Consider the following 15,350-nt stretch of genomic DNA (forward strand, 5'->3'; position numbering starts at 1 on the left):
ATTTAGAAGATCTATAGCCCAACACCCTGACCCGTGTACTGAAAACTACATGATCGAGGAGACGAAAGTCTTCAAATACCTGGGTCTTTGTCTTGATTCCACACTTTCTTGGAACGACCATATAAAATCACTTGAAAAAAAGATCGCTTCATTATGTGGGGCTATGCGCCGGGTTTGTTCTTTTATCCCACAGCACGTACTATTGAAGTTCTACTATGCGCATATCCATTCCCTTTTAAATTATCTTGTATCACTGTGGGGGCATGCCAGCATATCCAATTTAAAAAAGCTTCAAACACTTCAGAATAGATGCCTTAAAATTATATTCAAGAAGCCAATCATGTATCCAACTATCCTGCTTTATACTAATAATTCTCATAACATATTGCCCTTGCTTGGATTGACTGAATTACAAACAATATTGTATGTTTTTAATGCACAGTACAACCCTCTAGCACATAATAACATACGGTTTACTACAGGCATTCGTATGTATACCACTAGGCAAGCCAATAATTTACAACGCACCAGGGCTTTCAGCAACCTTGGTCAGAAACGCATTTCCTTTGCCGGGCCAACGATTTTCAATCAGCTTCCTACTGAGTTAAGACAGATAACAAATCGCATCCATTTTGAAACAAGCTTAAAACGTTATTTGAAAAATAAAATTAGTGTGTTTTTAATATGAACTTAACATGAACTGCATAAACTTGATGTTCCCCCTAAAAGCTTTCTTTCTTTTCCTTTTCCATTTTCTTAGAATGTTAATATTAAATTTAAATTTAGTTTAAATAGTTTAGTTTAAAATCCGAATCTATTTAATATTAATACTACAGCGGGCCCCTTAAAAGGAATTAGCGTTCCACTGGGTGCTCTTTGTAGCTATTATTTGTACATTATACTGTAATGTTTGTGCCGGTTACTTTCACGTGTTAATTTTGTCTATTTTTTCGTTCTCAGCGTCTTCGCGAATACCTTTTTTTCATTTTTGTGCTGACCTTTTTTTTGCACGCTGAGAACTGATGTGTCCACTACCAGGGGGCTCTCTTTGCGAGCCTTTTGGTGTGGGGGTGAGAGGCGGGCAATTAAAAAAAAAAAAATAAAAAAAATAGATAAAAATCGTGATAAGGCTGGGAGTTAAATGACTCACGGAAACAAGAGCTAAATGGCTCATAGAATCAGCTTCTATACGGCTCACTCGGACGAGAGCTAAATGGCGTAATACTTCGATGTAGTTCCGTGGGGAAGTATGGCGAAAAAGAATAAGGAGTATTTTAGTGCTTAGGCACGAAGGTGAGTCGTGAGTGCCAATACTCTCGGGAACGAGAGAGTCCGAGACTGTCTCCTGGTAGGCGACCCAGTCCGTGAACTATTTCCGACATCTGCATGAACGAATACACCACATGCCCTAGCGATGTCCGCGGAGCATAAAGATATGTCCAGGGCTGAAGAGTCTTAGACTCAGATACAGGTGAAGCTTCTGTTGCTAAGTTTTAAGCTTTGTTTTCTTCCATGACTTCAGTAATTGGTCGCTTCTTCCAGATCCCCACAGCATATGATGGGCGTTGACATCCCTCATCACCGTTCTTCGCTTTGAAACACATGTAACGGCGATGTATATCGATGATAGATCATTCCGGATGCCGAGGTTATCTCCGAGTACCGGTTCCCCAGCTACGGTCCGTGATTAATCCCGTCCCGGGCCAAGCATTGTCAGGCCCGTTTCCTGTCGAATTGGGTGGGGGAATTATTAGGGAGCCTCATAACGATATTGCGGGTCGGTTTCTTAGGCCGAAGCGGTGTTTGTATATTACGCATTACTAAATATCTCGAGTCCATCGGAGTTGTTTATTGGTTCCAATGAGGGGAATGCTCGAATCGAGTATTTGTAATAAGTATCTCTAGAGGGATGCCATGAACATACGCCGGAGCTGAAGTGGTAGTTCGAGGTTAGCTGGTTCCAGTAAGGTGTGCGGTTGGGTGCTCCACCCTCGCGTTCTCTGTGAGAAGGGCTACTGGAAGGTTTCTGCTCAACGACAGTAGCGTCGCTTTGTGATATGGATATTCTGGTGAGGTTGGCTTGGTAAAATCCGTCAGTCCCAGCCTAGCATCTTTCGAACGGGTAGTCTACCAACAGGGTCATCGTTTGGTAAAGATGACCGTGGAGAGGGAATGATTGTATCCGGCGAACTGTGGGTGATAGGTGCTGTCTGGAAAGGGTCGTTAGGGGCAATAATGTGGTCGAGGTTGTGGGAATTTGGAAGTCGTTGGGAAGGGGCGGGAGGGGGGGGCGGTGCCCCTACACCGGTAGCCGCCGGAGGTTCGTCGACTACGATCGATACAACCACGTACAGCGACAATGCAGGAGTTGAAGGTTTCAGATCATGTGCTAAAGGCTAAGTCGTCGGTCCACCTGGTGCAGCTGGTGTTATAAAGGGTATACCTCTGTAGATGGTGGTGCTTTCAGTGAGAGCAGTATGTGGCAAGGGAACCGACTGTGGTTGCATTCATTTTCGATTGGCAGATGTGGAACCTCATAGAGTGCCAGAAGCATCCAGCGATGGTCCTTGGTGCCCGGTTGACCACTTTTGGTGTGGTATCTGTCAAGGGTTGGTAGCTTTGTATTGAAGTCCATCTGTGGGTATCAGGTTCCCCTTGTTATGGGAGCTTGAGCTTGGATGTTGTGCGATGTTTGGTTGTCGTCAATTTCTAGAAGGTGTATTGCGACTTACCCGGGAGGGAGCCATAGACTGTGGTCGATACTACCTCGAACGGAGCCGGTCGGTACAGTGGGTTGGGCTTTATTTCTGACCAAGCAGCTGGCTGCTTCGATTCGTACATCTTCATTCTCTAATACATTTCCCCTAAACCACCCTGCACTTTCGGCAGACATCTCCGCGAACCAGGTCCACACGCTCAACCTGGATCACCACCGGCTGAAGCTGACCTGGATGATGGACTGGTACCGGAAGGAGGTGCTGTTTCACGTCCGGAACACCTTCCTGCATGGGCGGTACAAGTTTTTCGCGCTCGGCTTCAGCCCTCGGGGTGAATTGAAACGGACCGATCTGTGTGTGTTCTCGAGTGGAGGTGATGGCATGTACCACCAGGTACTGGATACCTATACATCGCGGGATTTCAATCGGATCTACGCGGACATTTCGCAGGATTGCAGCGTGATGCGAATCGACGAGAGTTCCATCGCCTTCCGGAGGAAGTTCGATACCTGTGATCCACAGGATGTGGCCATCCACGGTGGAACGATGTACGTGGTTTGGATGAGAGGGAAAAAGGAACTGGATTTTTCCTCCAACAGGACGGTGATGCCAAAGATCGGTAAGAGTGATCAGGGGATCCTACCGGTGCAGATTTTGCGGGCCGATGTTATCGAGATCCCGGAGAAGAAATCATTAATCAAGACGCTCGACATTGCGTTGAACCGAGCGGTCATTCCTGCGGTGGAGACTACCTATTGGTGTAAGGTGCAGCGACTGGAACCTTGGCTGGCTCGGAAGAAACATCACATAGTACAATTTGAACCAATTATCACGAATGAAAACGTCGTTCATCACTTGGAGGTATTCCAGTGTATCACCGATCCCAACCAGGAGATTCCGGTTTACGAGGGTAGCTGTGCGGATATGCCTCCGGAAGCGAAAATCTGTAACAAAGTTATGGCTCTGTGGGCCATGGGAGCGGCTTCTTTTACGTATCCACACGAAACTGGCCTTCCCGTGGGCGGAAAGGACTTCAATCCATACGTTAGATTGGAGGTTCATTTCAATAATCCAGACTTGAAAACTGGCATCATTGACAGCTCAGGAATGCGTATCAATGTAGTTTCGAAGCTGAGGAAATACGACGCTGGCATAATGGAACTGGGTTTGGAGTACACCGACAAGATGGCTATTCCGCCGGGGCAGATCGCGTTCCCTCTAACCGGTTACTGCATTGCGGAATGCACTAAAATTGCGCTACCGCCCGGGGGTATTACGATTTTCGGTTCTCAACTCCATACTCACCTGCGAGGCGTTCGAATTCACACGAGACACTTCCGCAAGGGAGTGGAACTCAGGGATGTTAACCGAGATGATTTCTATTCCCATCACTATCAGGAGATCAGACAGCTGAGATATCGACCGAAAGTTTTACCGGTGAGTACAGATATTTAATGTTTGATTTTGTATAAAAAACTAAATACTCGCTTCATTTTTAGGGTGATGCACTGATGACGACCTGTTACTACGACACTCGAGGATACGAAACGGCTACGTTGGGAGGATTCTCCATCAGCGACGAGATGTGTGTTAATTATATCAGCTACTATCCGGCTACCAAGTTGGAACTATGCAAAAGCGCCATCTCTGAGAAATCTCTCTACAACTATTTCAAATACATGCGGGAGTATGGTGTCCAAGTTCATAAAATAAAGATGTTATTCATAACACTGATCCTGTTTCAGAGTGGAACAACAAAGCACCATCCAACCGGGAGGAGGTCGCTCGGATAACTATCACAACATTCATTGGACTAAAACCAGGGCTGATCAGCTGTTCGAGTACTACCTGCAAGAACCATTGAGCATGCAGTGCAATCAATCCGATGGCTTCCGCTTCGAAGGTTTCGACTGGGAGGGGGCTCCCATCACAGAGTTTAGTCCCCCCAGGAAAACCCTCACTGAACATTGTGAGATTCCACCCGAACTGAACTGGTTCAAACCGCTAGAGGTGGGAAAGTGTGACGCTTTCGGAGAGTGCATCTACGCTGACGAAAAAATCAAGGAGTAAATGTAAAATACAACTGTAAATTAGAATAAATGTAAAAAAAGTTCAGATCATCAAATCTAAAGAGTTTAAAGCCCAGTTTCCTGCACGAAATAGTTCTCACAAATAAAAAAACCAAATTTGTATAAATTATCACCTCAAACCGCCGTTTATTTGATCTTTTATCGATAAGGGTGCACCTGGTTAGCGGCTTTGATGTTAGTCTTAATCCCAGACGGCATCTTCCCAAGCGGACCCGCACCGGACGGTGACACGGCACTCATAGGCGAAGCCTGCCGAATCACCGGTGGAATCATAATACCCGAACCGGGTACCCCACCTGGTCCAACGGGAAGAGTTAGCCCGTTTCCCAGCCCGACCGCCGCCACCAGTGCCTGTGTGTCCGCCATCGAACTGGTCTGCTGAATGCCGGGTCGGGATGAAGCTTCCGTGTCCCATTCTTCCTTCGCCTTGCTGACAATGTCCCAAACGTGCGAGATGACTTTGGTGTACTGGGCAACCTGTTTCATGGCCGTTTCCGTCAGTAGGTTGTTCGCTTTCGCTTCGTGGGCTGCCATACGGGACTCGGCACCGGGGTCCGGTTTCGTGCGGAGATAGTCCGGGACGAGATCGTGCGAGAATACTGGGATGCGACCTTCGGTCAGCTGTAGTAGAGCTTCATCCCGTTCCGGGGTTAGCAGCAGCGGAAGAACGGTGAGATTGCGTAGGGGAGCACCGATTTCGGATGATAGGATCTTGGTCAGTCCGGTTAGCTGCAATGCAATCAAATGGATTTTTAACATGTCAAAAGCGTAGTAGTAAATTACTTACATGGCTGGAAATGAGGGCGAAATTGTCCAGGAATGTCGGCCAACTGATGGTTTCATATTCCGTTTCAAGCCGGTGCAACATTGCTCCGATGGAGTGTTTTAGGTCGTTAAGCCGGTTGAGTACGGCCTCCAGCAGCATGTCCAATTGTTTCTCTTCTCGCTGCATTTTTGATTCGGTTTTTAACTAGCCGTTTAATTTATTTCTGATAAAAATTTAAGATAACTAAACAAAACACTGTTTTTAGACTGTTTTTATTTTTACAATACAAACGTCAAAAGTTGCAAACCCTGCGATGTTGTGTTCGATGAATGATAAGGGTGATGCTCCCGGGAATATTAAAATTTCCTCGTTTCTTTTTCATTTTTAGGACAACTTTATGTGACATGCAAGAGATTCTCTCGCAAAAGTTGGTCTTTTCGCACCGGAATTAGGTTTTACACCAACCGTTTCTTATTCGCGTTGACAATTGCGTTCTGGGTTTGTTTTATCTTTATAGTGAGCTGTAACACCTAACGAGAACTGTAATGGCCAATTTCTTCACTGGATGAAAACCGGTTTTCGCTGAAAACCAGTTTTCAGGTTGCTGGTGACCAATTAGTCGAAAACCGGTGAAGAAATTGGTCGTAAGTATTTAAGCTCACTTTCATTAATTAATTCTTTAGAGCAGCTAACTAGCGGATTGTCTAGTTCTATGTGATGCATTTTTAAATGCACTTCCACTCGAACAGAAATGAACAAAAGTATTACCACATTTTTCATTGTTATATTACAATGGAAAACATGAATTAGAAATGCTGGAAAACTTATAATGAAATTATAATCACATTTATTGTTTCCACACCCAATTTCATTGCAAACCCAATTTAAGTATTGAAAAAGAGGGGTCGTTAACCCATTCATGCCCATGTTGTTTGTGGACAACAACGTTTTTAAACAACTATAACTTTTGATTGTGGCAAGATTTGCTCACAAAAACAAGTAAGACTAATAAATGTGACTATTGCCTTTCATTTGAGTATTAACAGTTACAATGATCAGCTCTAGAACTACAGTTTACGTAGACGACGGAAAATAATTTTTCATATATCTTTGTTATGTTGCAATATTATTAAAAACGTAAAACTTATCAATTTAGACTGTCTGGCCACGTTTTTCACGCAATTGGATTATTGTAAATATTCTACGAGAATTGTATGGAGCATTCATGGTAAAAATTGAACAGCTTCTAGTACTGCGAGGGAAGCACCTATCTTTATGAGAAAAGGTATTTCGTGTTTCTTGATCCCACCTTTTTCAAGGAAATATAGTTTTGAAACCCTACATGTACTAGAAAAAAGTTGGGTATGAAAGGGTTAAGGGATGTAACAATGACAAAACTGATCTTTTATAATAATTCTAAAATCAAAATGATTTGCATTGTTTTTCTGTTGTAGATTTTGGATGCTAAAACGATTTATTCGAAATTGACGCAACTTGTCATCCTAGAGAAAATGTCCAAATACTATTGGCGAAGAGCTCGAATAAAAAATAAACACTGCTTTTGATCGAGCTGGTTGTGTAAATCCGGATCTCATCGGGAATCAGCCAAATGCAATCCTTACCTATTTAACCGCAAGCACAACTTACCTCCAAGAGAGTCAGCAAGCCCTTGTCAGCAGGGATGCCACCATGAAATGTGTGTTTCGATCAAAAAAATCTTTACCATCTGTGGTTACTTAAATAGAAAGAAATCTGCGGTAAATTTCCAAAAAAATCTGTGGAAAATTATAATATTTCCAATAATTTGTGAAATTTTAATCAAAATATCAAAAATCTGTCATCTGTAAAAAAGAATCTGATCAAAAATTGTGAAAAGAAATCTAACATTACAGAAAATTCTGTGAATATGGTAACCCTGCTTGCCAGTGGGAGCGTGCAACCTCCCCGGGGCGTTACCAGTGCGTTACACGAATAGTCATAGTATTATTATGCGCTGGTGGAGACCTTTACACCTACACCCACAAGTGGTCACAAAAACCTGTATGAATAACAGAAACAGTTTTGTCTCTCATCACTGTGTTTATTGTATCATTAATTTTTTAAATATGATATTATAACCGTAAGACCGTCCTTTCTACCATTGACAAACGTATATTGTCCGACAAATGTGATGGTATCCTTTTCGCTCCTGCTAAAACGAAAAAAATCAAAAAAAAATTTTTTTGCCTGTGCCGCTGTATCTCTTTTTATATCATTTCATCATTTACGACTATTTCAAACCACATTTATGCGATTCATCCCACATGTAGCACCAAAGTGACCGCGTTGATCACATGTATTGCAGTTTCCCCACAATACGGGACAAGGCTCGCTTGTATATGCAGTAAAATTGCACCTGGAGCAACGTTCGCGACGACTCCATGAAGACCCTCAGTCACTGCGAAACTGCTTCTATTTTGGTCTCATGTTTTGATTATCTTCGTTTCTGCATTTGCGATCTGGTACCATGATCCACATGACTAATTTCCGTACCGGTGTCGACTACTAGATCCGTTGGGAAATTAAAATCTTCATCTCGTGTGGCGGAATGAATTATGAAATTAGTTTCATAGTCGTAGGTTTGTGTCATTCATGCTAGATTTCAGTTGGGCTTGCACGAAACGATCCTGATCTGCTACACTATACCCACAAAGCCATCCTTTTTTCCGTCAGCCTAGCGATTCTCTTTTCTCTTGCTCTATGCTGACAAAGACGTCTTCCGAGGTATCGATCATGCTCTTCAGGAACTGTTCCATATTTTTCACGAAAGTTGTACAGCTAGATGTTACTTAAACTAGAACGTAGTTTGGCGACACGTACGACGCCTTGCAATTGCTCGCCAATTGACAGGAATAACAATTGCCCTCGCCATACCGGATGATGCGCGTTCGTAAGAGTCGAGGCTATATCAAAATGTTCTATAAACCTACCTCATGGCGTTTTCGTTTTTTCTCGGTGCTACATCGGTGTGGTGCAAAAAAGAGATAGACTGATTACACCCCAGTTTGAATGAGTGTAGCACCGACTACACCGGTGTAGTGCACTGTCAAAAACGAAAATGCCATCAGACTCTTCAATAATTACTTCTTCGGAGTACTATGCCTTCGAGACACTATCAACATAAGGACAATATCAGTGCTAGTTTCTCTTATCTTATAAAACTTAAAATGAGAATCAAAAATTGCTGATTGTAAATGAAAAGGAAATTTAATATTCGGATTTTTCATAGGAAAACGAATGTCGCTAATCCGTATTAATATATTTTTATACGTCTTTATCGCTGTCTTGTGCAATGCAAATTATAATTTTGATACTTTTCATTTCTATTCATGGTCTTATTCAAATCAACTTCTATATTGTGATTTATTTATGTTCATTTCATCTTTGCGACAAGCGCATACAGATTACTACTTAACATATAAAACTTATACTATTTTTTACCATTTTAAAATGTATTAAGTCTAGGCACATACGATAAACAACCAATGATACACCAGTATACATAACAGATTGCTTTACACAACAATTACAAAATTGTTCAAATTTCAAATTAAACGAGAATCGTAAGCATCCCACACTTCATATTGATTGTAAAACTCCGGTAAAAAAAATTTCAAGTGGCCAGGTCGATGGGCGAAGAGCGATTCGTTTTATTTTAGCATCAATTCCAACTTTGTATGAAATAAAAAGCATCGAAACCTCTCTCTTCCATTCAGGTACCAGTTTCCTAACCACTATGGCAGTATGTCCGAGTGCAGTTGTAACCATTTTGAAGATATCTTTTTTTATCAGTAGTAACCATTTTGGAGATATCTTTTTCGCGCATTAACCTTGTTAACGATAAAGGAGATGCTTGAGCGAGAAAAGAATCCTCTCGTGCAGGCAGATTAGAGCGCCAGCGTGAAATTTCGGCTACAGCTTGCTGGCCACCTTCAATTTGTAATTTCATTTTACGCGCCTCCTCAAACGAACCCGAAGTACATTCTTAGGTTTGAGATTGTGCGTGACAAGCAACAGATGGAGGGCGGGCGGGAATTATCGCAGCAACGTTGGACAACAGCTCACGCTTATCACGAAATACTTGGATGTGACAGACGTCATTAAAAATTTCCGTACACGGTGTACACATCCAGTGTATATTCCGCTGCTTATTACAGCTCATTACTTTGGCGGAATTTGATTTGATATTGATGCCAAATGACTCTAAACTGCATGAAACGTTGAGATTTGATGTAAACTCGAAAAAATTTTTTTGACAAAAATCGACTTTTTTGTTCAAAGGGGGGGGGGGGGGGGGTAAATTTCCAAATCGAACAGGTATTATTGACGCCAAATGACTTTAAAATGCATAAAGCATCAAAATTTGATGTTATCCCGAAAATTTTTTTTAACGAAAATTGACTTTTTTAACGATTTTTGTTCAAAGGGGGGAGTAAAGGAAAATTTCAAAATCGACTTTGTATTTTTGATGCCAAATGACTTTAAACTGCATGAAACGTCGAGATTTGATGTAAACTCGAAAAAAAAATTTTTGACGAAAACCAACTTTTTCGACTTTTTTTGTTCAAAGGGGGGGAAATTTCCAAATCGAACAGGTATTATTGACGCCAAACGACTTTAAAATGCATAAAGGCAATATCAAAGGCACGGCAACAGGACACAATAACCTCGCACAAAAGCTTTAACTCAACAATAGTAAACGATTCGTACAATGGAATTATAAAAAGTTAATGTCAGTCAAATATTGTCCATACTTTTCCAAAGGAGACGCAACGATTGTTTTTCGTTGCAGCAAGATTCGTAGCGCTATTCGGGGCACGATCCGTCGCAATGTATTTATTTCTTACTTTAAAAAAGGTGATGCAATTTTGTGTAGCTTGTAGCTTATTGTAAATAATACACACGAAAACCTGAAACTTTAGAAGCACAGTTTTCAGTCAATTTTATTGACAAATTGAGTTAAAGTAAATAATTAGCACACATTAAACATGGGTAATACATAATTTTCGACGTTTTTCAGCATTAATTATCAAATGCGCTAATTCAATTCGTTGCCTCAAAATGATTGAATGGCTCATTTCCAATGAAACGTGCAATAGCCAAAACCACACGAACTACAAAAAAATCGCGAGATCATTTAACACCGAAAATAATCCCGGGAGACAATCCCACCCGTGATCGCTCCGTTGAACTGTTAAACTCACAGGGCAGAAGATCCCACAAGCGATTTGACATTTACACAGTGCAGCAGAGATGCCAGATTTGCAGACAAGTCTGCAAATTCGCAGACTTTTAATTTAAGCTGCAGATTTTTTGGATGACGCAGATATTTGCAGATTTTCTAGTTTGGTTGCAGATATTTGCAGATTTTTATGTTTTGTTGCAGATATTTGCAGATTTTTGAATATAAAGGCTTTTGGTTACACTAGCTTTCCTGACATTTTTTGTACTTCCCAGACTTTTAAAATTATTATTGCAGACATTTGAAAAAAGTACCTGGCATCTCTGCAGTGCAGTGCAGTTTGTCAACAAAGTTTGTATCCGCACCCTTCCGCGTAGCGCATCGAATTCCCTAAATTCCGTGCAAACCGTGGGAGGGCCGATTCTGTCAACAATACTTTTTTTCCATTGATAATAAATTATCGAACCACGACGTCAGACGACCTCGATAATTGCGGAGAGCGACGAGAAGTGGTGGCAACAAAGCTGCTCATGTTTGCGGGCTGGCGGAGAGGTGATTAGTGAAGTTTGTGTGGTTTATCCAACAGAGTGTGAAAAATGTCTCTGTAGCAGTTCACAGTCAGCAGTAATAACCTGCTGTTCGTCGCTGACTGGTGTGTGATTCATTGTCGACTCCAGCAGTGGCATTAGGGGGGTAACTTTCACTCCGCCATCGGAGCCATGGATAAAATGGAGGAGATCAAGTACAAGGTGCTGGATCTAATCAATAAAAAGGTATAGACTGTTTACTTTTCGGTCTGTGGTTTTCACTAATTGCTCAGCCTGTTTACACCCGCTCACAGAAGGACGTAAAAATCCCCAAGATGGGATTTACGGATTATTACGTGCAACAACAGCAGGAAAGCGTACCACAACAAAAACATTCCTCGGTACCGGGCGGCAGCGGCTCACGAACAGCTGCTTCGTCCGGTCGGAATTCGGCGGCTTCCTCCTCTCACTTTGAGTACAGCCCGTTTGACGATGCGGACGATCAGTTGGACACCCGAAGTAAGGATTCGAATGCGAGCAAAATGTCTGATCAGGAAATTCTCGAATCCATCGAAGCGATCTACTTCGACAGCGGAAGTAATACTGGCCTTCACGAATTAAAGGTGAATGTGAAATCTTTTTGGCATTTTTCTTTCGCTTCTTTTAGTTTTTTTTGCGCATTAGCTAGAACCAATTTTCCGATTTTTTAGAAACTTTCGGAAACGGATGACCTCTTGAACTGCAAGAACATTGAGAGAGCCATGGGAACGCTGAAGCAGCAGCACAAAGTAGTCTCAAAGAAGGCACTGCAGTTGATACTGGAACAACGACCGGCATGTGGTGAAGAATTCCAGCGCATCCAGGAAACGGAAGTTATCTTGCGGGACACAATAGAAAAGTGTCGCACCGCCCGGACGCATCTGGATGAATCGAAAACGCTCCTCACGACCACTAATCTAGAGATTCTGGCAGGTTATAAAAAACGTCAAACACTGGGTAACCTATTAAAAACATTGAACGGACTGAAAAGTATGCGTTCAATCGACCAGCGGTTACAGAAGCGACTGTCCGAGGCGGATTACAGCGGAGCAATCGCTATTTTGCTGGAGAATAAAAATCTTTCAGAGAAGTTTCAACAGTACAGGTGTATCGAGTCGCTGTCGGCTAAGCTACAGGACACACTGATGATGAGTGAGGTTCAGTTGGAAGCGGTGCTGAACGAAATTCCGACCGGGTTCGATGCTAAAAAGTATGCCAAACTACAGGAAGCGTACAAACTATTGGAGAAGCAGCTACTGGCGATGGATCAACTGCAAATGAATTTTATCTCGTCGATTCATACGGCCGCTTTCACGGCACTGAAACAGCACATGGAGGCCAGTCTGGAAGAGGGTAGTAAGCAAAAGCTGACGTTCGAACAGATGTGCGAAGCGGTTCCAAGCGAGAAGTACATTCACTGCCTGACGGATTTGTGTCGGGCGTTCTGGAAAATTTTGGTTTCCTACTATCAGGTTCGGTGTTGGCACCAGAATCAGAAGCTATACGAGAAGGGCTTGGAAGCTCAGCACAAAGATTCGGTCGTTCGGAAGGTGCAAGATGGTAGCTTTCACGAGGAGTACATCGAAAAGAAGCTGGAAAGTGGTCAGTTTCGGCTGTGGAGTGACATTCAGGCCAAGCTGTGCATGTTCATTAGCAGTACTAAACTGAGTGCGTTGAAGTACGAGTATTTTATCCAAATATTGGCGATTGTTCAGCGGTTAAAGAAGGTCGGGATTGAATTTTGTGACGATCCGTCGGAGAAGCTGATGGAGCATTTGCAGCAGCAAAGTGTGGAGTTTTTCCGGAGGTACCACATCAGCTGTCTGGAGGAAATTGGTTTGTTTTTTGATCACGAGGTGTGGGTGCCGATTGGAAGCTTTAACGATGTCAGTCAGCTTCAGGAGTACAAAAATTTTAAGCACGCTCTGCAGAATGGGGCAGTGCGAGGTGGTAAATCGTTGAACCAAGAGAGCAAGTCGATGGAGGCATTGGGGGTCGATGGAGCGGGTGGTCAACAGGTGACTAGTACCTCTTCCATGCATTCCCAGGATGAAAGCTCCCTGTACGGATCATGCGGATATTTCCTGAGATTTACGGAGAAGAGTTCGCCATTTGATGGTGGCTTCGATTGTACCATGTTGGAAGAGGACATCCTGGCTGGTATAGCTGATGAATCTTCGTACTACTATTCGGAGGATAGCAGCGACAGCGACGAGACCTATTTCGAACCAAGTTCTGTGCCGAAGAAAATCTCGAAACCATCCAAAACCCTTTCTTCGTCAACGGTGGGTCTTACGGTGACCAATACGTCGCTGACCGTTCTACGTTGCATCGGCCGGTATCTGTATTTCTGCAAGCTACTGCATTCAATCGCTCCTCACATCGTTATGTCCATGACAGAGCTGCTCGACTTCTATCTTTACTCGGTGCATGAAATCTTTTCCCGTGATCTGTCGGTGCCAAAAGATAATCTGTATTCTGCAGCTCTCCGGCGAATGCTTAGTCGTATTCAGTCTACTATTATTCCAAAGCTTCGCAAGTGGCCCCTCTCGGATGAGATGATAAAAGAGGATCTGGCTAATCCAGATCTGCTGTACGGACTGCAGAAGCGAATAGTTGCAACCGAAAGCTGCATCAGTTTGATCGGTCAGTTCCGTCTGATGGAGGAGTACTTAAGCGGTTTGATGCAGGCCTCCCCCGCCGATAGCCAGGAACAGCTTCGGCAGTATCTGGCGGAGGCAACCAAAGCAGCTCCTGATATGAGGAAGCCAATTTTCATGTGTGTCACTGCACGGGTGGTGGACCTGTCGAACGTCCTGCACGGGATGGGCAAGGTAAAGTGGGACATCAATCACGTGAACGTGCAGCACAGCGCGTATATTGATACGATGAATAGGGTAAGCAGCGGGTTTTTTGTTATTCGTCTGGCTTTATGGAAATGGTTGAATATTGCTTGCAGGGAGTTCAGTACTTTGCCATGCGGTTGGAGGAAATTGCCACCCAGCAGGCGACCATTCCGAAGGAAGCACTATGGGACTGTTTCGTGCATGTGCTGACGCATTTGCTGGTGGAAGGGTAAGTATTGCCTAATGAGGTTGTGCCTCAAAAATTGAAAACCTTAAAAATTCTTCGAACTACTAAATGCATTCAAATGAGCAACAAAACTGTTGCAACACATTCCAAGTGTACCGAAAACTAAAGACAGCAAATAACATGATAATCCTATCAGCAATGTTTGCAAACATGCGTGCATGATGCATTCCACGTTGCATTATCTTATCTTTGTCGAAGCTGTTCTCATACCAATCATCTTGCTCAAAGTAAACCAACCTTTAGTGATTTCTGTTTCATCAAGCCTGAAATCTATCATCTAAACAAACCCTCTTTCCATTTTTCAGCTTCGCGAGTGCAAAGAAATGCTCGGCCGGAGGGCGAGCCCTGATGCAGTTGGACTTTATCCACTTCATCTCGATCCTGGAGATCATCTCCGGTGGTAAATATCCGGAGCACCGTGCCTACGTCGAGCAGTACATCAAGGCGTACTATAGACCGAAGGATGTGCTGGAGCAGTGGCTGATCGAGGGTCACTCCCGGGGGTACTCGACGAAGCATCTGACCGCGTTGGTGCAGTGTGCCTGTACTACTGATAAAAAGCTGCGCCAAAGGCTGCTGGCACTGGTGGAAAGTGGGGGTGCTAGTGGTAGTGGGGGTGCTGGTGGTAGTGGTGGCGTTGGCGAAAGCAACGGCGTTCAACGCGATGATCTGAACAAAGAATCTTAAGTATTGTGTATCTCTCTCTGTAGTATTTCGTTTTTTTTTGTATTCTAGCTAGAGCTAGCGTAAATTATTTTTTAGCGGGAATCTAAAAGCAACAAAAGACATAATCCCTAGCGTAATCTCTGTTTTATTTGAAGTATATTTTCTGAGTTTATTTAACTTAACAGAACAAAAACCTATGTACATTAAAACTACAGTTTAAAAAGACAATGC

The 15,350-nt window shown here is 43.1% G+C and overlaps 3 protein-coding genes across 3 annotated transcripts; 2 read left to right on the forward strand and 1 right to left on the reverse strand.

Annotated features, from left to right (window-relative positions):
- The first annotated feature begins 1,139 nt into the window (after window positions 1-1,139).
- LOC131692734 (tyramine beta-hydroxylase) lies at window positions 1,140-4,926 on the forward strand. Its single transcript, XM_058979959.1, has 3 exons — window positions 1,140-4,154; window positions 4,217-4,404; window positions 4,463-4,926. The coding sequence occupies exons 1-3, from the start codon at window positions 2,679-2,681 to the stop codon at window positions 4,785-4,787; spliced, it is 1,989 nt and encodes a 662-aa protein (XP_058835942.1). The 5' UTR covers window positions 1,140-2,678; the 3' UTR covers window positions 4,788-4,926.
- Window positions 4,904-5,849, reverse strand: LOC131692766 (mediator of RNA polymerase II transcription subunit 8). Its single transcript, XM_058980025.1, has 2 exons — window positions 5,595-5,849; window positions 4,904-5,536 (listed from the first exon to the last, which is right to left on the reverse strand). The coding sequence occupies exons 1-2, from the start codon at window positions 5,757-5,759 to the stop codon at window positions 4,946-4,948; spliced, it is 756 nt and encodes a 251-aa protein (XP_058836008.1). The 5' UTR covers window positions 5,760-5,849; the 3' UTR covers window positions 4,904-4,945.
- A 5,267-nt stretch (window positions 5,850-11,116) lies between these two features.
- On the forward strand, window positions 11,117-15,347 carry LOC131692686 (syndetin). Its single transcript, XM_058979870.1, has 5 exons — window positions 11,117-11,567; window positions 11,636-11,944; window positions 12,032-14,257; window positions 14,320-14,435; window positions 14,759-15,347. Exons 1-5 carry the CDS (start codon window positions 11,514-11,516, stop codon window positions 15,138-15,140), a joined length of 3,087 nt encoding a protein of 1,028 aa, XP_058835853.1. The 5' UTR covers window positions 11,117-11,513; the 3' UTR covers window positions 15,141-15,347.
- Window positions 15,348-15,350: the final 3 nt, after the last annotated feature.

This window comes from Topomyia yanbarensis, chromosome 1 (genome assembly GCF_030247195.1).
Source record: "Topomyia yanbarensis strain Yona2022 chromosome 1, ASM3024719v1, whole genome shotgun sequence".
Taxonomy (NCBI): domain Eukaryota; kingdom Metazoa; phylum Arthropoda; class Insecta; order Diptera; family Culicidae; genus Topomyia; species Topomyia yanbarensis.